Below are 25,363 nucleotides of genomic sequence, written 5' to 3'. Positions count from 1 at the left end.
ATTAATAAAAGAAGTGTTAAAATCAGGAATCACTTTGGTGCTATAATATTGGGCCAAACTTTATACAATGGCCCCACTCACTGGAAAGCCACACACAATTTTTGTGGTCATAGAGATTTGGTGGCTGAGTGAGTTGCTTTCGCCCCCATTTGGGAGGTTCCAAACTTGCTGGCAAATCAGATGACTGGCAGCTCACTAGTCCCAACAGTGCCACCAGAAACAGTGCAAGGTTTGTGAAGGTTTGTAGCTCAGGTTGAGGTTTAGGGTGTAGGTTTGCTCGCTGAGCTGTAGGTTTGATATCCAGACGTTTCATTACTTGGCTAGGTAACACCATCAGTGGCGACCTCCAAGTGAAGTGAAGCTGTTGTCTCCTGCTTTCTATTTATATCTTTCTCCTGGATGGGGTTCCTGGGATTTGTGGTGATGTCATTTCCTGTTCATTTTCTGAGAGGTTGATAGATGGCATCTAGATCTATGTGCTTGTTTATGGCATTGTGGTTGGAGTGCCAGGCCTCTAGGAATTCTCTGGCATGTCTTTGCTTAGCCTGTCCCAGGATAGATGTGTTGTCCCAGTCGAAATGGTGTTTTTTTTCATCCGTTTGTTTTCATTTGTGGCTAGCTGGTAGTTAACTTTTTTCATGTATTCTGGTGGCTAACTTTCTTCCTGTTTGTCCTACGTAGTGTTTTTGGCAGTCCATGCATGGAATTTTATAGATGACGTTGGTTTTGTCCATGGGTTGTACTGGATCTTTTAAGTTTGTTAGTTTTTGTTTGAGAGTGTTGGTGGGTTTGTGTGCTACTAGGATTCCGAGGGGTCTCAGTAGTCTGGCTGTCATTTCTGAAACTTCTTTGATATATGGTAAGATAGTTAGGGTTTCTGGCTGTGTTCTGTCTGCTTGTCGTGGTTTGTTCTTGAGGAATCTGCACACTGTGTTTTTTGAGTATCCATTCTTCTTGAATAGGTGGTTCTCCTCTGTTTTTTGAAGTTCGTCTGCTGCAGTGCATGGTGGCTCGTTGGAATAGTGTTCTGATACAGCTTTGTTTGTGTGTGTTGGGTTGGTTGCTGGTGTAGTTGAGTATGTGGTCAGTGTTTGTCGGTTTTCTGTATTTGCAGGTTTGTAGTTCTCTGTTGTCCTTTCTTTCGACTGTGACGTTCAGGAATGCGAGTTTGTTGTCAGTTTCTTCCTCCTTGGTGAACTTTATGCCTGTGAGGGTGTTGTTGATGATGTTAAGTGTCTCTTCTATCTTGTTTCATTTTGTGATGACAAAAGTGCCATCTACATAGCGAACCCAGATTTTTGGTTTGATGATTGGTAGGGCTGTTTGTTCTAGTCTTTGCATTACCGTTTCTGCTATGAATCCTGTACAACCATGGACCCAGTACATCCCATGGACAAAACTAACGTCATCTATAAAATTCTATGCAAGGACTGCCAGAAACTCTACGTAGGACAAACAGGAAGAAAGTTAGCCACCAGAATACATGAACACCAGCTAGCCACAAAAAGAAAAGACCCCCTCTCCCTCATAGCCCTACACATGGATGAAAAATAACACCATTTCGACTGGGACAACACATCTATCCTGGGACAGGCTAAGCAAAGACACGCCAGAGAGTTCCTAGAGGCCTGGCACTCCAACCACAACGCCATAAACAAGCACATAGATCTGGATGCCATCTGTCAACCCCTCAGAAAATGAACAGGAAGTGGCATCACCACAAACCCCAGGAACCCCATCCAGGAGAAAGATATAAATAGAAAGCAGGAGACAACAGCTTCGCTTCACTTGGAGGTCGCCACAGATGATGTTACCTAGCCAGGTAATGAAACGTCTGGATATCAAACCTACAGCTCAGCGAGCAAACCTACACCCTAAACCAGAAACAGTGGTGACTGCTAGAACTGCAGTCACACCTCAGGTAAGTTTGTTGCTGAGGCTTGGAGTTCAACATTAATGGGGCAGCCTCACCAGGACCAGTCAGCCAGGGTGGAGGGGAGGCCAAGGTGGCATGCAAATTTGAACAAGGTAATTTTTTCCACTAGAAGGAGTTCCCTCCTTGGGATACAGGGTTCCCAAACAGGTGGAAGCTCCCACCGAGTCCTAAGGCAGGCAAACCATTAAATGGTTACCATCAATGACTCAAGATTTTGTGCACTGCCTGTCAGCTACTCCAGTGCTGGTAAAATAATCATGGAGTTAGATCGATGCCAGGCACATCTTGTCCAGGTCTCCCACCTGAATTTTACACACCCTCCAGCAAGCTCACCTGCTTGGAAGGATGGTGCAGCTAGGTAGGCTGTCACATTCTGCCTGAATTTTTCCCATTTTAACAAAGAATGCTTTACTCGTACTGTTTTCTAATTCTACCTGATGAAATACGTTATGTGTTAATCTTTTAAAAAATGAAGTCCGCCGATTCATTCTTCTGTTTCTCTATTTCCATTCCATTCAAGAGGTGGAAAGGAAAGACAAAACACACTATGTAATTAAATGTAAAGCAACATCAAATGGGAAATGTAGCAATGATTGACAGGTTCTGAACATAGATGTGCCAATCTTTAATGTATTAAAAGCATTTACTTACAATGTACAATTGTCTCTTGTAGGAAACTTGACCACACCGGTACTTGAAGAGTTAAAGAATGATGGTGTAGATCTGTTTTCTAGATTTGACTCTCAATAGGCCAGCGATGGATCAGGGATAGTAATATAAACTGTACAAGAGCACAGATAGAGAAAGTAACAAATGGGAACAGCTCATATTAACTTCTGCAACGTTCATAGAAACATAGCCAATTAACAATACTTTATTTCTTGTATTGCTTAGTTGGAATGTCGCCATATCCGTTTCCTTAAGCAGCACTGGGGTTGGTGGGTGTCTCGTGATGGGCGTAAAATAAATTCCTGGGGTGGAGCTTCAACTGACAGTGGAAAGTGTGCCTGTGGGGAGAATGGTAAGAACCACTGCACATTAATGATTAAAAACAGATGAATTCTCTTTTGTTACTGAACCTGAAACACTCCCTTTTTTAAAATAAATGCCAGTCAGTCTTCTGTTTCTTCATCCTTCCTCTAATTAAATGTTGGGAAGATTGAAACGAGCCCCCTCCAAGCTCTATCATACTGATGTCCATATCTCCCAGGCAATAGCCTGAGATTAAACCAGACTCTTCACAAACATTGTACAGTATTTTACTGGGGATGACTTTTCAATTATATATGCACACCATCACTAGGACCATCACTTTCCACCTGCATGTCATTAGTTCACTTCTCTGTGTATCTACTGATGGTCCCCGCATTACAATCTATGTTACATCTAGACATGAGTCGTTCAACACACTCATGATTGGTGTCCCACACTCTATCTTATGTAGACTTGAGGTCATAGAGTCAATTAGTCATACAGTCCATGCCAACCATACTCCCAAACTAAACTAGTGCCACCTGCCTGCATTTGGTCCATATTCCTCCAAACAGTTCTTAGTCATATATATTTCTAAATATCTTTTAAGCATTGTAACTGTAGCCACATTCACTAATTCCTCTGGAAATTCATTCCAAACATGAACCACTTTGTAAAAATATTGGCTCTCATGTCTTTTTAATTTTTTTCTCCTCTCACCTTAAAATATGCTCCCTAATCTTGGAATGCCCCACTGAGGGAAAAGACAACTACCATATCATATTCACACACCTCATTATTTTATAAACCTCTACAAGGTCACCTCCTATGCTCAGCCAATCCAGCTTCTCAATTCATGGCAACATCCTGGTAAATCACTTCTGAACCCTCTCCAGCTTGATAATATCCTTCCTCTAATAGGGTGACCAGAACTGGACACAGTATTCCAGAAGAGGCTTCACCAATTCCTGTGCAACCTCAACATAATGTCCATGATGTCATCCAAAACTCTGCTGTGGATGTATTACCCTGTCACCTTTGTGGCTGTAGACCTACAATGGCTCCCATTACAGTAATGTCTTCATTCTGAAATTCTCAACTTGTTTTCAAATCCCTCCATAGCCTCATCCCTCCCCATCTCTCTAAAATCCCCCAGCCCCACAATCCTCCAAGATATCTGTACTCAACAATTTCTGGACTCTTGAACATCCCAATTTCAATTGTTCCACCATTGCTGGCAATATCTTCAGCTGCTCAGGTCTCACACTCTGGCATTCCCTCTGTACACCTCTCTGCCTCTTTATTAAAATTTCCTCCTTTAAGACCATCCTGAAAATCTACCTCTTTAACAAAACTTGTGGTCATCTGACCTAATGTCTCCTTATGCATCTTACTGCCATGTATTGTTTCCAAGCACCTTGGGAAATGTTATTTATGTCAAATTCATGATGAAAATGCAAATTGCTGTCATCTTCATTCTTTACAACTTGTTCCGATGTTATAAATTTAATACATCGCTCCCCTTTGCTTTTGTATTCATGTTCCAAATGGTGCTGAAAAGGTGATGTGTGGTGTATTCTTGACCCTCAGACACAATTCAAATCTGTAATTGGAGAATTTCTTGAAATATTGAGTTTTTTAAAGTTTCCCGGTCCACTCCCCCAACTTCATATTGCTGGCAAGCTTTCCTAAAGCCCTGGAAATGTCCACAGTCAGAAATAAGAGTTCTGATTGAAAAAGATATGCTGGAATCTAACTGGAATAGCTTTCAAGCCCCAGCAGTTGAAAGAAATATAATCATTTGAAGCTGTTTCAAGCCATGTAAAAGCTAGAAACAACACATCAACTGGATTGTATTACATTTACTCTTCTGGTTGGTGAGCATCCGAATGGTTAATTGTAGTTTATGTTTAGGACTGTAGTTTATGTTTAGAGCTCATGTTAGGACACCCACGTAGACTTACATATATTTTAAAATGCTAAATCTTATTAAGTGGCAAATTGTTTCATTATGATGTGGCGCTAAAAAAATCTAGCAAATTTTTTTTCACAGGCAACTGTGCCCTGGGTCTTTCCACATGCAACTGTGATGCAAATGATGGAGTTTGGAGACAAGACAAAGGATATTTGACAGACAAAGCCATTCTTCCTGTACGTGAAGTGAGATTTGGAGATACAAGAGATGCACCTGTCGAGATGGCTTTTCACAAAATCGGCCCATTTCATTGTTATGGACAGAGTAAGAGAATGCCTGAAAGCAAATGGGAATCTCAATTCGTAACTAATGCTTAAAGAATGATGAAGCAGTTTAAAATTCAACTGGATTGCAAAACAATACAACCAGATCAGTATCTGATTAGTAGAGGAAATGGAGGTAACAGAATAGCACAGGTATTGATAACCAACTGAACAGGATTTCTGTGACCATAAAATCCTGTTAAAAAATACTGTAACATCAAATCAAGAATGCAACTTCAGTTTGAATCCCACAGGTTGCCTTAGGATCTGAGAAATTCCAGTCTCCCTAGGCAGGTCACTGTAAAATGAATTAGTATACTGGGATATAGCCAGGAGAAGCTAAAGAAACAGAATTTCAACTCTCTGTCGCTTTGCACTTAGTCAAAACTCAAAGAGTTTGATAATTGGCCAATTCTTGACTGTATAGTATGGGTGAAAAATGTCAACATTAACAGCTTTGCTCGTGCATCATTGAAGTTGAGGAAAACCTTTCAGAAACTCTTCTGACACATTCAATTGGGAATCCCTCATTTCACAAGAAAGTAAAGTCACAAGTTTTTCTGCAGGCATGGCACTTTCCAATTTTATTGGGCATGGCTGGGTTGGAGAATGTTTTCTCGTGCATTCATGGGATAACAGCATCACTGCTTTGGTCAGTATTTACTGCCCATCTCTAACTGCTCTGGAGAAGCTAATGGTAAGCTACTTCCTAAACTGCTGCAGTCCACGTATTGTGGGTTAACCCACAATGCCCTCAGGGATAGAGTTTCAGGACTTTGACCCAGTAACAGTGAAGGAACATCCAAGACAAGATGATGAGAGGCTTGGCGAGGATGTTTCAGGTGATGATGTTCCTATGTATCTACTGCATTTGTCCTTCTGAATGGAAATGGTCGTGGGTTTGGAAGGTGCTTTATAAGAAACCTTGATGAATTTCTGCTGTGCATCTTGTAAATTGTACATGCTGCTGCTACTGAGTGTTGATATGAATTTGAAAATGGTGGATAGGATGCCAATCAAGTGGGATATTTTGTCTTGGATGGCGTCAAGCTTTTTGAGTGCAATAGAGTCATAGAGCACAAAAGCAGGCTCATCCATGCTGACATTTGCCTGCTTTTGGTCCATATCCCTCTTATACCTTTCCTATCCATGCACCTGTCCTAATGCCTTTTATATGTTTTAATTGTACCCACCCAAGCCACTTCACCTGGCAGCTTATTCCATGTATTTACCATTTATTTAAACTCTACCCATCCAGGCAAGTGGAGAGTACTCCATTATACTCCAAAGTTGTATCTTGTCGATGGAGGGCAGCATTGGGGAAATAATTTGTCTATTGTTGACCACATTGTGGATACAGTTTGCTCGCCACAGAATTCCTAGTTTCTGGCCTGCTCTTATAGCCACAGTATTTCTATAAGAACACAAGAACTAGGAACATGAGTAGGCTATTCACCCCCTCAAACCTGCTCCATCACTTAATACAATCATGGTTGATCTCATCTCAGCCTTAACTCCATATCTTTGTCTGCTTCCCATAACCTTTCAACCCACTACTAATTTTAAAATCTCCCTATCTCCTACATGAATTTATTCACTGTCCTATTGTTCACCACAACCTGGGGTAGTGACTCAGGACCTTCAAGAGAAGTGATTCCTCTTCATTTCTGTTTTAAATCTGTACCCCCTTCACCCCCGCCCCCCAACCATGTAGTCTAAAACTATGACCTCTTGTTCGAGATTGCCCCACAGGCAGAAACACCTAATTTGTATCTATTTTTTTCAAGATTGGTAAGGAGATCTCAGTTATCTGTAAGAATAATAGGGTAGGGGATTTTAACTTTCCAAACATAGACTGGGATTGCCAGAGTGTTAAGGGTTTAGATGGAGAGGAATTTGTTAAGTGTGTACAAGATACTTTTCTGGTTCAGTATGTGGATGTACCTACTAGAGAAAACTTGACGTACTCTTGGGAAATAAAGCAGGGCAGGTAACTGAGGTGTCAGTGGGGGAGCACTTTGGAGCCAGAGGCTATAATTCTATTAGTTTCAAAATAATGGTGGAAAAGGAGAGACCAGATCTAAAAGTTGAAGTTCTAAATTGGAAGAAGGCTAATTTTGATGGTATTAGGCAGGAACTTTCAAAAGCTGATTGGGGGCAGATGTTCGCAGGTAAAGGGATGGCTGGAAAATGGGAAGCCTTCAGAAATGAGATAACGAGAATCCAGAGACAGTATATTCCTGTTAGGGTGAAAAGAAAGGCTGGTAGGTATAGGGAATGCTGGATGACTGAAGAAATTGAGGGCTTGTTTAAGGAAAAGAAGGAAGCATATGTACAAGATAGATTGAGTGAATCCTTAGAAGAGTATAAAGGCAGTAGGAGTATAATTAAGAGGGAAATCAGGAGGGCAAAAAGGGGACATGAGATAGCAAATACATTAAGGACAAAAGGGTAACTTGAGAGATAAAGAGTTCCTTAAAGATCTGCAAAGCCGTCTTTGTGTGGAGCCAGAAGAGATGGGGAAGATACTAAACGAGTATTTTGCATCAGTGTTTACTGTGGAACAGGACATGGAAGATATAGAATGTAGGGAAATAGATGATGACATCTTGAAAAATGCCTATATTACAGAGGAGAAAGTGCTGGATGTCTTGAAACGCATAAAAATCACCAGGACATGATCAGGTATACACTAGAACTCTGTGGGAAGGTAGAGAAGTGATTGCTGGGCTCCTTGCTGAGATATTTATATCATCACTAGTCACAAGTGAGGTGCCGGAAGACTGGAAGTTGGCTAACGTGGTGCAACTATTTAGGAAAGGTGATAAGGACAAGCCAGGGAATTATAGACCAGTGAGCCTGATGTCGGTGGTGGGCAAGTTGTTGGAGGAAATAGAACATAGAACACAGAACAGGCCCTTCGGCCCACAATGTTGTGCCAAACATTTGTCCTAGCTTAAGCACCAATCCATGTACCTATCCAACTGCTGCTTAAGGTCACCAATTGAACTCAGATATCTCCAGTTTCCTCATTTCCCCTCCCCCCACCTTGTCTCAGTCGATTCCCTCGAACTCAGCACCGCCCTCCTAACCTGCAATCTTCTTCCTGACCTCTCCGCCCCCACCCCACTCCAGCCTATCACCCTCACCTTGACCTCCTTCCACCTATCACATCTCCATCACCCCTCCCCCAAGTCCCTCCTCCCTACCTTTTAGCTTGGCCTGCCTGGCACACTCTCCTCATTCCTGATGAAGGGCTTATGCCCGAAACATCGAATTTCCTGTTCCTTTGATGCTGCCTGACCTGCTGTGCTTTAACCAGCAACACATTTTCACCAATGATTCTGACTCTGCCACTCCCACAGGCAGCGTATTCCATGCCCCCACCACTCTTTGGGTAAAGAACCTACCCCTGATATCCCCCCATACCTTCCACCCTTCACCTTAAATTTATGTCCCCTTGTAACACTCTGTTGTACCTGGGGAAAATTCTCTGACTGCCTACTCTATCTATTCCTCTGATCATCTTCTAAACCTCTATCGAGTCACCCCTCATCCTTCGCCGTTCCAATGAGAAAAGGCCTAGCACTCTCAACCTCTCCTCGTACGACCTATTCTCCATTCCAGGCAACATCCTGGTAAATCTCCTCTGCACCCTGTCCAAAGCTTCCACATCTTTCCTAAAGTGAGGCGACCAGAACTGCACACAGTACTCCAAATGTGGCCTTACCAAGGTCCTGTACAGCTGCAACATCACCTCACGACTCTTGAATTCAGTCCCTCTGCTAATGAACGCTAATACACCATAGGCCTTCTTACAAGCTCTATCCACCTGAGTGGCAACTTTCAAAGATCTATGAACATAGACCCCAAGATCCCTCTGTTCCTCCACCTTACTAAGAACCCTACCGTTAACCCTGTATTCCGCATTCTTATTTGTCTTTCCAAAATGGACAACCTCACATTTGACAGGGTTGAATTCCATCTGCCACTCCTCAGCCCACTCTGCATCATATCTAAGTCCTTTTGCAGTTGACAACAGCCTCCTCACTATCGACAACTCCACCAATCTTCATGAGACAGGATGTATATGTATTTGGAAAGGCAAGGACTGATTTGGAATAATCAACGTGGCTTTGTGCGTGGGAAATTATGTCTCACAAACTTGAATGAGTTTTTTGAAGTAGTAACGAAGTGGATTGATGAAGGCAGAGCAGTAGACATGATCAATATTGACTTCAGTAAAGCGTTCGACAAGGTTCCCCGGGAGACTGGTTAGCAAGCTTAGATCTCACAGAATACAGGAGAACTAGCCATTTGAATATTAAACTGGCTCAAAGGTAGAAGACAGAGGGTGGTGTAGGAGGGTTGTTTTTCAGGTGGAAGCCTGTGACCAGTGGAGTACCACATAGCTCGGTGCTGGGTCCACTACTTTTCATCATTTATATGAATGATTTGGATGTGAGCATGAGGTGTAGTTAGTATTTTTGGAGATGACACCAAAATTGGAGGTATAGTGGACAGCGAAGAAGGTTACCTCAAGATTACAATGGGATCTTAAACAGTTGGGTCCGTGGGCTGAGAAGTGGCAGATGGAGTTTAATTCAGATAAATGCAAGGTGCTGCATTTTGGGAAAGCAAATGTTAGCAGGACTTATACACTTAACGGTAAGGTCCTGGGGAATGTTGCTGAACAAAAAGACCTTGGAGTGCAGGTTCATAGCTCCTTGAAAGTAGAATTGCAGGTAGATAGTATAGTGAAGAAGGCGTTTGGTATGCTTTCTTTTATTGGTCAGAGTATTGAGTATAGGAGTTGGAAGGTCATGTTGCATCTGTACAGGACATTGGTTGGGCCATTTTTGGAATATAGACAAAAGTGTGGGCTGCAGATGCTGGAAGCCAGAGTTCAGATTAGAGTAGTGCTGGAAAAGCACAGCAGATCTGGCAGCATCCGAGGAGCAGGAAAATCAATGTTTCGGGCAAAATCCCTTCATCAGGGCTTTGTTGAAGGGATTTTGCCCGAAACATCGATTTTCCTGCTTCTCGGATGCTGCCTGACCTGCTGTGCTTTTCCAGCACCACTCTAATCTAAACACTTTGGAATATTGCATGCAACTCTGCTCCCCTTCCTATCGGAAGGATGTTGTGAAACGTGAAAGGGTTCAGAAAAGATTTGCAAGGATGTTGCCAAGGATGTTAGCGGATTTGAGCTATGGGGAGAGGTTGAATAGGCTAGGGCTGTTTTCCCTGGAGCATCGGAGGCTGAGGGGTGACCTTATAGAGCTTTATAAAATCATGAGGGGCATGGATAGGATAAATAGGCAAAGTCTTTTGCCTGGAGTGGGAATGTCCAGAACTAGAGGGTATAGGTTTACAGTGAGAGGGGAAAGATATAAAAGAGACCTAAGGGGCAACTCTTTCACGCATTGGGTGGTATGGAATAAGCTGCCAGAAGATGTGGTGGAGGCTGGTACAAATTGCAACATTTAAGAGGCATTTGGATGGGTATGTGAATAGGAAGGGTTTGGAGGGATATGAGCCGGGTGCTGGCAGGTGGGATTAGATTGGGTTGGGATATCTGGTCAGCATGGATGAGTTGGATCTGTTTCCGTGCTGTATATCTCTATGACTCTATGTCCCTGATTAGCGTTTTAGATACTTAAATTAAATTTCCTCTCCTGCTTCAATATTCTATCTGGTACAGGCTTAAACTGCTCAATCTCTATAATCTTTGGAATTAATCCAGTGAACCTTCTCTGAACTGCCTCCAATAGAGTTTCTGTTCAATGATAACCCATGGGATTTTGATTATGGTGAATTTAGCCATGGTAAGGTGATCAAATGTTAGGGGATGATGGCTAGATTATCTCCTCTTATGGTTATTGCCTGGCACCTGAGTAGCATAAATGTTAGTCAGGAGCTGAGTGGCCCTGGTGGAATCCAAACTGGGCGTCACTGAGCAGGTTATTGCTGAGCAGCTGCTGCTTGATGCACTGTTGATGAGACCTTCCATCACTTTTCTCATGATCGAGAGCAGACTGATCGGGCGATAATTGGCCGGGTTGGATTTGTTTTCATTTTGTATACAGGACATACCTGGCCAGTTTTCCACATTGTCGGGTAAATGTCAGTGTTGTAACTGTACTGGAACAGATTAGCCAGGGGTGCGTCAAGTTCTGGAGCACAGATATTCCAGTACTATTGCCAGAATGTTGTCAGGGGCCCATAGCCATTTCAGTATACAGTGCCTCCAACTGTTTCTTGGTATCATGTGGAGTGAATCAGTTGGCTGAACTTGGTATGTGATGCTGGGGAATCACTAGAAGAGACCAAGATGGATCACCTACTTGGCCGTTCTGGCTGAAGATTGCCGCAAATGCTTCAGCCTTCTCTTTTATACTGGTGTGTTGAACTCTTCCATCATTGAGATGGAAGTATTTGTGGAGCCCCCTCCTACAATGCGTTGTTTAATTCTCCACAATTATTCTCATCTGGATGTGGCAGCACTGCAGAGCACTAACCTGACTCTTTGGTTTTGAACTCAGTTAGCTCTACCATTTGCTGCTTGTGCTGTTTGGAGTGCAAGTCATCCTGTTTGGTAATTTCACCAGGATGATACCCCCTTTTTCCGTATGCCTGATGCTGCTCCTGCCATGTCCTCCTGCACTCTGCATCCAACAGGATTTTGAGGTCTGTCCATGGTAGATTTTAGGATTGGATGAACTGATTGTTGTAAGGGCAAATGGTGAGGGGAACATGGATTGACATAAGTTGGCATTGAAATCATAAAGCTCCAAGATGGGAGGTTGTGGGTAGAGGGATGCAGCTTGACATAGGGGCTACAAAGGGGCTGTGTGTATCTTTACCATTTTCTGGCATTGCCAGGGGTTGGTGGTATTCCAATGCAGAGGCCAGAAAATTGGTTAGTTTCCCTTGAACTACCTCCACCATTTCAACTTCATATACCTTCAACAGCATGTGCTGGTCCCAAGATCTCATTGGGGTGAGGCATGGATTTGGATGATACACAACATTAGATACATAAATTAACATTCAGTAGACCAATGGCGGGTCCCCTATAAAAGTTGAAATCCCTGCTTGTAATGCGCAAGAATCAAAGTGCTGACCATAAATAAAAATTGGATCAGACAATGACTTTACCCTAGATGTTCCTATAGGCCACATGTTTACATCTATTTTAGCAAAGACCTGGAAGTTGATTTCTTTCCTGGGCTGAAATTCTCGGGTAGATTGGAGATTCAACCTATGGGAATATCAATAGGCAAAAGGATTGTGCTGGCCTCTCAGTGAATGTTCTCCAAGATGCGTCTGTGGAGAGATCTTGGTACCTTGTTCTTGCCCAACTTTCCACCAATCCCCAGCACTCCAGCTGCACTTACATCGGGCGTGTGAGCAGCTTCATTGCGAGCAGCCCTTACATCTTAGTTGTAAAAATGCAGTGTGAGGGGAATACAGTTACGATGTTTGAATGTTTTGAAAACTCAAAAAAAGTTGAAATGATTTATGCATAAAGTGCTAAGATTATATGTTAGTTTTAATATTGTGTAAACCTTGTAGATGGTGGTGCCTCTGATTTGATAGCAGCCCGTTACAAAGCAGGAGGCTTCCTGACAGATTTCTTGCAGTACAAGAAATCCAGCTGTCACTTAGCTTTCCATAGTTAAAAAAACCATCTTGGGTGCAATTGAAACAAACATTGTTTTACTCCCACTTGCATGACCTGTTCAATACTTTTTGTAGATTTAGTGACAGATTTTATGAACTGCAGATGTTTAGGTAAGTTGCCTGATTAGTTACAAATTGGAAACATCTTTAGCCAAGGAAAACATTTCATCCTTTCATAATACATGGTATTACAATGACCTTACTAAAAGGAGATTTTAAACAAAGATCACTTCTATTTGAAGAAATTATTAATTCTGAATTGCCTTCCTTTGCTCACAATAAACATTACAGAATAACATCTGTGATTACTGTAATTTAATTTTTTTTGAAGTATAATTCTGGGACTAAAGTTAGAGGGAGACTGTCTGTTCCCAGGTCAATTCCTTAAATTGTTTCTAACTTCTGGAAGCCAGGCTTGGGCTTAATTGCCTTTACTATCTCTTTGGTACTTTTGTGACAACAAGGGCCTGTCTCCACACTGTAGGGAATTTAATCTAGTCTAAAATACAAGCATGTTCTTTTTCCTCATTGTTTCTTTAGTCGTACTACTCTGGGAAAGCTTGATCAAGACTAGTAATGATTGGTGAGTCAACTATTGCATATAAAAGATGGATTCATCATTTGGAAATAATTGACTAATGAGAACAGCACATGTAATCCTGTGCATGGTGAACGTTACATTTGTCGGAATTATCAGAGAATTGTGTTACCGACATTTTAATGACGAGTTGATGTCTGCAAAGTGCAACTTTTGAGCTTGAATTTTATACTCTCCCCGGAGCAGGTTGGCAGTGGTTGTGGTTTTAAAAAAATTGGACTCAATACTATGGGCATGTTTCTTGGCACCTACCTACCCTCCCCTATTCCTGCTGCAGTGTTATGCACAGCAGGCAGAGGCTGGCATCAAGTCTGCTGTCTGGCCCTTTCAGTACTGTTTTGGAGGTGAGTGAAATCTCTTGGAGGCCAATCTCCTCAAGATCTTTCCCTCCTTCTGTGACTTATCTACCGCAGTTTCCCATACTAGACCCTATCTCCAGCCATAGTCTGGCCCTCACGAAGCCCCTCCAGTTACCTTGGTTACTGGCTCCAAGAATGATCATATTGGGAATTGGATGCAGTAGTGACCATCACTCATGGTGGCACTGGTGGGATCTGCCAGCCATTTGATTGTTCATTAGATCTCAGAGGAGGGACTTCCTTCCCAGAAGGTACTGAGAGACCTGCCTTGATTCAGTTAAGGACCAGTCAGTCAAAAGTGTTTGTAGGAAAATCACCAGGACGGGGGCAGGTGTGTACTGACATTTATAATCAGGGGTACAACTTCCAAAGTGCAGAGTTAAATTCCACACATTCCATGTTACCACTATTCCACAGATTGAAAAATTAACTAAATAGGTCACAGCTGAAGAAACAGAGTTCAAAACTTTGGCATTCCCAAACTTTCAATGCTATTGCCAGATACTGAATAGCTATGAAGCAGACATCAGGGCATATTGAGAGAAAAACACATTGTTAATGAAGTAGAAAAAAATAGGAAGGTCATCATTATACAGATCCTATTAATTGAGAGATAGCTAATTTTTCTTTTGCATTCATGTCAGGAGTTCCCTATGGTACTTTGCCTCAAGATTTAATAAGTAGGTAGAGAAACATTTCTTAAAGGATTGTGAAAATAGCCACAGGCGTTGGTTAACATAGGAAGTAATTATGAAAGAGCAGGCTCAAGCCTTTGAAATTCAGTTTCAAAGAGAAAGGAATAGCCCTTAGATTCCCAAGGTAGTAATCTTAGAATTGCTAGAAGTGCCACACTCTGAGCTGGGTGGGAGAGACAAAAAAAGATTGTGAGGCTTAAAGGATGGTGCGTGTGGAACCACGATACATTCGGACCATTCCTTGGGAAGGAGAAAACTGTTCAGCGAGGACTAGTTTCACTGAAATGACGTCAATCTTTTTAGCTGTGAAGTTAATAAGCAGTGGCACCACAAGGTCTTATTTTACAGTAAAAATGCAAGAAAAGGATTTGCAGACATTGGTAGATAAATTGCTGAAGCCCACAAAACATTGTAAAGCAGCAGTGAATAGAGTTAAGTAGGATCTTGGGATGTATAACTAAACCAGTAGTATATATATGTCTCAGTGATAGAGTTTGTATAATGCATTGGCTCAGTCCCATGTGGGAGACAATGTATAATCAATCAATTATATGAAGGATAACTAAGCATTGGAGACTGTGCAGTGAAGGGCTCTGAATCCGTAGCTAGGATTAAGCATGAATTCTGATGGTGTGGAGATTCCAGTGGAAAATGCTTAATTTTAACCTTATAGGCATTGAAGATTTAGCAGGGCACCAATTCACAACAGTAAGCTAACACAATCTCAATCATAGAACAGGAGGCTGAAAAAAGATTTGATCTACTTTACACGGCACTGATGAATATACAGAAATGGAGGTTTAAATAATTAATAAAAGGATTGGAAAGTACTTGGCAAAATTTCCTTTTGCTTTTCCTAATTCGATCCCATAATCTCTTTCAGACCTATTTCCTTCCCTCTATCCCTTTTACTTGGGACTTTTGGAATATCCCCCCACACTCTTTCACTACAACATTCGTCACAGAGCCCTCCCTCAGATGTTGAGGTTATAATTGCTACAAGTTCCTCCTTAGCAAGAAATTTCTTAAAACCCACCTCCCAGAACAAATGCAAATTCCCCACTAACCTACCTCAGTCCCTAATCTCTTCCTCCTGTGTTTGACATCTATCTCTTTCAACCCTATTTGTGAAATAACTTGAGACTTTCTTTTAATTTAAAAAAAATCAAGTTGTTGTTGAATTGTTATTGCTGAAAGTCATACAAACCAGAGTGAAAGTGCAAACCATATGTGGCAAGTCCTTTGTCCTTGAGGTGATGCTATCCATGTATATTTTCTACATGCAGTCAATTTAACACTGGCTGTGTGATTTACCTGTGGTTTATAGGTTCCCAGGTTTCGGTGCTGGAGTCCTGTACTGCACTGAAAAAGGCAGGGTTCCAGGAATCACGTCGTTATGTCATTGACCCAGATGGTGCTGGAAGGGGAGTTGCACCATTTGAAGTTTTCTGTGATTTGGCCTCTGACCAATCAACAGGTAATTAGATTCTGTCAAAATGACAAGTGACTGTCGCTAGTTATTCTTGATCTGAACAAAAGCCGAAAATCAAATGAGCTGTTATTAAAGTAATTGAAAGACTCATGAATGAATAAATTCAAAACCACAGAAATACATTTAAGACACAACGTAGTCGCAGCCATTCATTGAGTCATACTGCATGGAAACAGACCCTGTGGCCTAACCAATCTGTGCCGGCCCTAATTCCATACGAAACCAGTTCCACCTGCCTATTTGCACACATCCTGTTTATCCTTCACAGTCACATTGTCAGAGAACGATATCAGCTAAATGATGGAATCTCCATGGTAAACTTTAAAGTAAACACAAATTTTAACATGTTTCGATTAAGATAATTGAATCAGAATTTTACAGGCATTGTTAAGAGCACATTTATTCTAACTTTAGGTTAACTTTTTAGAGATGTATTCCAAAGGCAGAATGTGCTTGAAATTTTTCGGGAATGTTGGAATTTCTTCAGGGTTTTAAACTGACATTTTGGGCTCTACTCATGTCATATACATCTGTAGGTGACTTCCAATTAAAATCCCACTTATGATGATGAGTGGTGGTGGGGATAGGGACCGTCAAAGGTGGGTTGTTGTGGAGAGTGTAGCAGGGCAGGAAGGCTGCTGCTGTCCTCAGTTGCCATTCAGTTTATTGGTAACCCGCTGAATAGCAGAATCAGATAAACTACTGTCCAGAATCATTAACTAAAGGGACATTAGTTTATAGGCCCAACTGGTCCAAATTTTGCAAGTTTTACAATCAAAACTTGGCAAATTTCTAGGATATTGAACTGGTCCAAAATCATCTCAATCTAAATTCAATCCACAATTTCCCATCTCTGATTTTACGACCAGTCTGAATGATGTGGTGATTAGTAGAATGCTACACAGGCAGCATTGTGATACACAAATGCAGCAGTTAAATTGAATGATCGAAGCTGTATTAACATTCAACTGATAACTTGTCAAGTACCAGAACAAAACTGTGTTAACCCTTTCATACCCATCTCATTCCAAAAGATGGCATTGTGAGCAGGATTTTAATTCACAGCCCTCGTGATAAAAATGATGAAACTCACCAGAAGGGTATCCTGATAAATGAAGCAATGTTTCCATCTAATAATTTATACCACATTATGCACATTCTATTTCAATAATTAGAAAAATAATTGTCATGCTGAAATTACAAAGAATGTCTTGTTGCATCCCTTCTCATAATGGCAGTTAACTGGGGTTGAAGTTGCTAAATCAATTGCAAATTTATTCTGCTTCATCGCATGATAATAAAACAATGGGATTCAGAAGAAAATATGAATTATGCTTTAACACCAAAACATATTAATTTGCCACAAATTCAACAGCAACTAAGAAGAAAATATTGGCCACAAATTATAACAAGGTGTTTACATAAGAGTTTTAAAAAAAAACACTGACTGCCATGTGTCTGATGCAGGTATAACCATCGTGAGCCATGACAGTGAAAGACGCACAAGAGTAGCTCCCTGTGAGGATCCTGGCTGCTACACAAAAGAGATAAAATATGAAGCAGAGCTGAATCAGCTGAATGCTCTCACAAGCATTTCTGAATCCTGTGAGCAGTATGTCAAGGTCAGAGCACTGGAAAATTCATAAAGAACACAGTTTATTATCAGTGCAGATTTTTAAGCTTTCTCAACAGTTTTGCAAAATTTATGTTCTTTCATCTCCTATACATTGCAATTTTTTTCTAAACCCTATGCTTATTGTTACTTCAGTCCAAAATCTAAGTCTATTTGAGGGTTAATTCCATTGTTGGCCTGTCCTGATAATTTCCAATAGCACCGTGGACCCACAGTGACTGATCGTCCATTCATTCAGCTTTCCAGTTTTCCCTTTCATTCAACCTGTTAGTGCCTTGCCTCTGACCACCTTTGTTTTTGTGAAATTAAAAAAAAAGGCTTTATTATTTGAATTCATTAAATAAATGAAGATACTGTGTAGCACACGTACAATCCAACATGATGGAAATAAACTCTCCATTTCCTGTCTCCTCCCAAAATAAATCCCTTTGTGGTTAAATAAAACTGAACTCACTGACAGATTATAGAGCTGAATAAACAAGGCCCCACAACAGATCTAAACAGGAAGACACAACACTTTTTCTGATTCCTGATGAAGACTCGTGCCCGAAACGTCGATTTTCCTTCTCTGGATGCTGCCTGACCTGCTGTGCCTTTCCATAAGACCATAAGACAATAGGAGTGGAAGTAAGGCCATTCAGCCCATCGAGTCAACTCCACCATTCAATCATGGCTGATGGGCATTTCAACTCCACTTACCAGCATTCTCCCTGTATTCCTTTTGGCTCTCTGAGCATCACTCTGACCTTGACTCTAATTTCCAGCATCTGCAGTCCTCACTTTTGCCTAGCAAGACACAACACACCCGGAGACTCTAGTTACCCTACCATACATCAAAAACATTTCAGAAATGACCACCAGACTGCTTCGGCCCCAAGGCATCATGGTAGCCCACAAACCGACCACTACACTAAAGCAACCACTGATTAATTTAAAGGTCCCCGTACCCACAACCAGCAGAACAAACATTATATACAAAATACCCTGCAAGGGCTGCAACAAACATTACATTGGACAGACAGGCAGGGAACTAGCCACCAGGATACATGAGCACCAACTAACCACCAAAAAACATGACCAACTATCACTGGTATCCACACACACAAACAAAGAGGGACACCAGTTCGACTGGGACAATACATCCATCCTGGGACTGACTAAACAAAAACATGCATGGGAATTCCTACAGGCCTGGCATTCAAGCCCGAACTCCATTAACAAACACATTGATTTCGACCCCATTTACCAACCTCTCAGAAACAGAACCAGAAATGATACTATCCACCACAATAGACTAAGACACATAAATAGCAAGTGGGAAAGAACACCACTGCTTCACCGGAGGCTCACTGATAATGTTACCGAGCATGGTGATGAAACATCTGACAACAAACCTACCAGCTCAGTGACCAAACTTACAACCTGATAATAATGTGTGTGTATCAGAGGGGTCTTCTGGGATAATTGGTGAGACAGCATGGTAGAATCTCTAGCTGTTCTAAATGCATCAAAAACTTCTCAAAAGAGCATATAATTCAGTAAAAATAAACCTGAGTAGGGTTGCAGGAATAAGTGCTTTATGATTTTATGTTGCTCCTGTTCAGAATGTGCTATTGTGTCCATAGCTGGACTGTCGCCATATTCGCTTCATTCAAGCAGCCTGGGGCTGGTGGACATCCTGGGATGGAAGAAGAATGTTCTACTGGGGAGGTGCGAGTCCAGAGAGTGGTCGCTGTGCTTGTGGAATGACAGGTATTTGAGAAACTCCAAACCATCAGCTTTAATTAGGGCTGTGTTCTGGACTATGGATTATTGATTTTCAGGATTAAAAATAAAACCCACTGTAAGTTTTAAAATGGTGTGTAACATCTTTATGAAGGTAGGTTAAAATGTTACCATTTTTACTGGTTCAGTACGGGGAGCAGAATATTTTTGATGATCATAATTTCACTAATTTAGATTTAATAAATGAAGTTTAAAACCTGTTTTATTCAGACTCATGTGATATAAATGTTGCAATAACTTGATTAATTTGTTACAAATTAAAGATGAACCAATCTATACCTAATAAAACACTTTACTCAGTTAAAGTGGCATGGCATGGTGGTTGAGTGGTTTAGTACTGCTGTCTCACAGTGTCAGAGTTCCAGGTTCAATTCTAGCCTTAGACCACTATCTGTGTGGTGTTACTCTGTGTTTGCGTGGGTTTCCTCCCACGGTCCAAAGATGTGCTGGTTAGGTGAATTGGCTGTGTTAAATTGCCCATAATGTGTACAGGGAAGTGTCAGCTATGTGCATTAGTCATGGGAAATGTAGGATTACCAGTTAAGGTGATGGGTCTGGGAGGGATGCTCTTCAGAGGGTTCATGTGGACTTGTTGGGCCAAATGGCCTGTTTCCATACTGTAGGGGTTTAATATCTAAGGCAGGGACAAAAAATAGAAATTGTTGGAAAAGTTCAGTAGGTCCAGCAGCGTCTGTGGGGAGAAATCAGAGTTAATGTTTTGTGTTGACTGATCCTTCCTCAGAATCTCCCATACTTGCTATGACCATTACTCCATTAAGTTCAACAAGAAATAGTTCAGAAAAATAGTGAGAATACTATTTCACTTTGAGCATAACATACTGCATCTACTCTAAATATTCACCTATTATATTAATGTTCCACCTTTGAACAGTAATTAAATTATCTCCTGAAGAACATCACTTCTAACTTGGGTTAAAGATCTTAAAATAGTAAATGCCTTTGTAAAACTCATTACTCCATTGTAGAAAGCCTGCTCATCTACAGGTTTACATAGAATTACTATGTGATCTTTGGGAAATTAAATTCGGCTTGATGTTATATATTAAAAATATGAAACGATAACATGACTATTCAAAGTTTGAGATGAGTCATGACCTTAATTGTTCTGATTTACAATTTGCCTGCAGTTACAAAAAATGTATTGGAAACAGCATGACACCAAAATATGTAACAAAATCCCTTCCGGTGAAACACAGGCCTGCTCAAAAGAAGGCTATTTATTTATGAAAAAGTTTGTGAGTGAGTGTGATGGCAGAGGAAGGTGTAGTAAACTAGAAGTAACGGGCAATATAGTGGGTCAGTGGTTAGCACTGCCACCTCACAGCAGCAGGGACTTGGGTTTGATTCCAGCTTTGGGTGACTGTGCGGAGATTGCATGTTCTTGTAGTTCTGTTCGCCGAGCTGGGAATTTGTGTTGCAAATATTCATCTCCTGTCTGGGTAACATCCTCAGTGCTTGGGAGCCTCCTGTGAAGCGCTTCTGTGATATTTCCTCCGGCATTTGTAGTGGCTTGAATCTTTGGGAGAAGATTTGTAGCTCAGGTGCTCGTTGTTGTGGTTCTGTTCGCCCAGCTGGGAACGTGTGTTGCAAACGTTTCGTCCCCTGTCTCGGTGACATCCTCAGAGGAAAGATCACAGAAGCACTTCACAGGAGGCTCCCAAGCACTGAGGATGTCACCGAGACAGGGGACAAAATGTTTGCAACACAAATTCCCAGCTCGGCGAACAGAACCACAACAACGAGCACCCGAGTTACAAACTTTCTCCCAAATTTTGAATTGCATATTCTCTCCATGTCTGTGTGGGTTTCCTCTGGGTGCTCTGTTTCCCTCCCACAATCCAAAGATGTGCAGGTCAGGTGGATTGGTCATGGTAAATGCAGAGTTACAAGGATAGGATGGGATGCTCTTCAGAGAGTCAGTGTGGACTTGATGGGCTGAATGGCCTGCTTGCACACTGCAGGGAATCGAAGATTCTATGAATGAAAATGTTCTCAATGAAGTAAATTTAGCAGAAATTTTTAATGGTAAGGAGACAGGGAAAAACACAAGTCCGGGGAGTTGAAAGAATTCCAGAGTGTTTTAACTTCATCTTTGCTATTGTTGGTAAAGCAGAAAGATATTATGGTATGCCTGAGTTGATAGAATGGAGAGATTGAAAATAATGAAGCATGAAGCCAAGTTGAAGTCATAGTGAAGGACTGGGTTCTGAGCAAATTAATTATATTTAAGACAGACGTTGATGAACAAACTTCCAAAAACTACGCTAAAAGGGTGATGAAGTTATGGAGTGAAGTCAACAACAAAAGAACTCAACTCTGGTTATACCTGTGTTCAGATATAGCTGTTCCAGATATTTCAGTTAAAATATATAAAGCATTATATGAATTGATGGTTATCAACCTCTTTTATTGATCTTCTAGGATCCTGTTCTGTCCCAGGAAAGCTCTGCAATTGTGACAGCAATGACCACATTTGGAGAACAGATGAAGGAATCCTACGTGATAAATCATCACTGCCTATCCAAGCTGTACACTTTGGCGATACCAAAGGCGCACCATTAGAGATGGCCTTTTATACTATAGGAAAGCTCATGTGCAAAGGACAGGCTGGGAGATAGAAGATCTACTAATCTTTGTGAAAGCATTGCTATGGTCCACCAAAGACAGTTAATCTGTCAGAACCTTTGTTCCCTGACAAGAGAGAAATAGACTTTACATAAGGGTTTGAAAATAATGATTGATCCAGTATGGGCTTGAACTTTATTAGATGTGTGTGCATGTCTTCATGAAATTTAGTGGCCTTTGTAGTGTTTGCAAACCATATAAAGATGTCATTCAGGCTGACTGCTGCCTATCTCATCTCATCTAATCCTGTTAACATTTCCTTATATTATTTTCTTCCTCTGTGCTGTTTGCCTCAACTATTTTATGTGAGTGCATATATTACAATCTTACCACACTTTAGTCAAATATGATTTTTCCCAAATTCCTATTGAATTTACTAATGTTTACATTTTAGTTTGGCCCTAATTTTGATCTCAGCAGTGGGTGAAAATATTTTACTATACCAACAGTTGAATCTTTTTGTGATGTTAAACACCTCATGAGGTCTCTCATTGGTCTCCTCTTCTCTACAGTAAACAGCCAGATTTTGTTCAATTGTTCTTGACAGGTATACCCTCTTTTATGTAGGTTTGCTCACTGAGCTGGAAGGTTCATTTTCAGATGTTTCATCACCATAGTAGGTAACATCATTGCTGGCGGCATGGCTTTCTATTTGTGTTTAGGTTTCCTTGGGTTGGTGATGTCATTTCCTGTGATGAAATCATTTCCCTTTCTTTGTCTCAGGGGGTGGTAAACAGGATCCAAGTCAACGTGTTTGTTGGTAGAGGAAGGTTGGACTGCAATGCTTTTAGGAAGTCTGGTGTGTGTCTCTGTTTAGCTTGTCCTAGGATGGACAAGGATTCTCAAAACTCATTAAGTAGACCCTCTTTGTGAAGTTTTAATTTCTTGTAACCCTGGGCTTTATGAATCTAAACATTTTGGAAAAAAAATTATGTATCAGCAGGGAATTTTTAACTTGCTGTCTTTTTCAGCTCCACAAAAAAGGTATGAATGATCTCTATCATAAATGTTATTCAGGCCCTTATCCAGATTCACATTCACTATAAATTGCTCGTGTAGATTTTGTAACCTGGAGTGTTTCAGGTCTATGTAGAATGTTTCCATTTGCAGCACATTTTTAGTTTATTTGAAGGGGCTGCTACTAAAGTTTTGGTTACACTTCAGCCCCTCACTCCTGATCTACAGGCATTTGGTGTGGGAAGGGGCAGGCAAGTCAAAGGGCTATCTCGTGACTCTGCTCCACGGCCTGGCCAAGGTGGCCACTAACAGTTCCAGGCAGTGGGCCTTGGAGAGACTTATTGTTCCTAAAAACATGGAGGGAAGGTCACTGATGAAGCAGCTGAAGATGGCTGGGCCTAGGACACTACACTGAGGAACCCCTCCAGACACATCCTGGAGCTGACAGATTTCCAGCAACCACAACGATGTTCCTAGATGTCTAGTATGATTCCAACCAGCAAAGACCTTCCCCACCCGATTCCTGCCACTTGGCCCACTAAGACTACTATGCCATTCAATCACGTGTAATGTTTCTCAACCCCATTCTCTGTTCCCTGCTCCCTGTGACCTTAATCAAATAAATACGTTCAATGATTTGGCCTCCACAGCGATCTGCGGCAATACGTTCCACATATTTACCACGGTCTAAAATTCCTCATCAAAAGGGTTGTCCCCTCACTCCTGGTCTGTGCCTTCAGGTTCTAGTTTCTCCTATAAGTGGAAAAACCTTCACCATGTCCATTCTAGCCAGGCCTCTCAGTCTTCCGAGAGTTTCAATTCAATTACCCACCCCCCATTCTTCTAAAATCTTAGTACAGATCTAGAATCCTCAATTGCTCACATGACAGTTCCTTGATGTCTCATTCAATCAAATGTGGCCTTAATGACAAGGGCAGTCACTCACCCCAGAATTCAGAATTTTTGTCCATGTTTGAACCAAGGCTGTAATGAAGGGCAGGAGCTGAGTGGCCCTGGCAGAACCCAAACCAGTCATCATGGAGCAAGTGCTGCTTGATAGCACTGTTGATGACACCATCCATGTCACTTTATGGATATCAAAAGGCTGGGCTGGATCGATCCTGCTTTTTCTGTACAGGACATACTTGGGCAATTTTGCATATTGTTGGGTAAATGCAAGCGTTGGAGTAGTCCTGGAGCAGAAGTTTTCAGTATTATTGCAGAAATGTCAAGTTCCTCTAAATACTTCTCCATATTATGTGGAATTGAATTGGCTTAACACTGGCAGAAATGATGTTCAGGACCTCTGGAGGATTACACCTTCAGTGAAATATAATTATCTCTCTTTAATAACTGAAGTTGTTCATTCCTAATAATATTAAGAAAGTGAATCTCCAATACTCTTCTCAGCCTAGGTATCAGTATTGAACCTAGATGTAAACCCAATATTTTTGTTGACGTCAAACAATTTACTTCTGGAGGTTTAAAGGTAGTTTGCTTTATTTTGCACTTTGCCTTTATTTAGACAAGATCACGTTTTAAAAGAATACACTTTCTCAATTTGTTCTGCCACCCCAAAGATTAATGTATACACATTCCCATGTGTCTCCCTGTCTCACATCTCTTTTAGAATTGTAGCACTTAGGTTATGTTGCCCCTCATGCTTCAGACAAGATTTCAGGTGTAGATGAGGTTTACCACCTTTCTACAGCCCAATAACCTGGAGATTAGGGACATTCTGTAATACAATACTCAAGTATACACCAAAGGTTTCAGAAAGGGACCAAGATTGGGTTTAGTGGTAAAATCAATCAAATCTGAAAGAGATTATTATAGGAATATTGAGTGCAATTCTGGTCTCCCTCATACTGGAAGAAAATTGTGAAAAGATTTATAAGGATGTTGCCAGGGTTGGAAGGTTTGAGTTATAGGGAGAGGCTGAATAGGCTCAGATGGTTTCCCTGGAGCATCAGAGGCTGAGGGGTGACATTATAGAGGTTTATAAAATCATGAAGGGCATGGATAGGATAAATAGACAAAGTCTTTTCTCTGGGGTGGGGGGAGTCCTGGACTAGAGGGCATAGATTTGGAGTGTGAGGGGAAAGATTTAGAAGGGACCTAATGAGCAAGTTGGACCGAAGGGTCTGTTTCAGTACTGTACATCTGACTCAATATCTCTGCAATGGCTGTCAGTTAATAGTCATGCACTGTGAGTATTTTAATCTGGAAGAGAGGATGTTTCTCAAAAAGGATTAACTATTGTATTCCAACAGTTTGCAACAAATCTAATTGTTGTGGCTTTACTTCCAAAAGGTTCATTCACACATAGCTCATTAAAATGAGACAAATTATATTTGTTGAAATTT

At 41.3% G+C, this 25,363-nt stretch overlaps 1 protein-coding gene across 1 annotated transcript in view; it reads left to right on the top strand.

The window, feature by feature from the left end:
* The window catches only part of LOC132816051 (uncharacterized), a 39,886-nt gene extending 17,570 nt beyond the window's left edge, over positions 1–22,316 (top strand). The window contains exons 8-13 of the mRNA XM_060825466.1: positions 2,831–2,957; positions 4,962–5,147; positions 15,812–15,961; positions 17,444–17,598; positions 19,235–19,361; positions 21,837–22,316. Coding sequence (XP_060681449.1) covers positions 2,831–2,957; positions 4,962–5,147; positions 15,812–15,961; positions 17,444–17,598; positions 19,235–19,361; positions 21,837–22,033 — 942 coding nt within the window. The 3' untranslated portion in view covers positions 22,034–22,316. The remainder of the gene's footprint in view (positions 1–2,830; positions 2,958–4,961; positions 5,148–15,811; positions 15,962–17,443; positions 17,599–19,234; positions 19,362–21,836) is intronic.
* The last annotated feature ends 3,047 nt before the right edge of the window (positions 22,317–25,363 follow it).

Source organism: Hemiscyllium ocellatum, chromosome 5 (genome assembly GCF_020745735.1).
Source record: "Hemiscyllium ocellatum isolate sHemOce1 chromosome 5, sHemOce1.pat.X.cur, whole genome shotgun sequence".
Classification (NCBI taxonomy): Eukaryota; Metazoa; Chordata; class Chondrichthyes; order Orectolobiformes; family Hemiscylliidae; genus Hemiscyllium; species Hemiscyllium ocellatum.
This window is presented reverse-complemented; position numbering and strand designations above follow the sequence as displayed.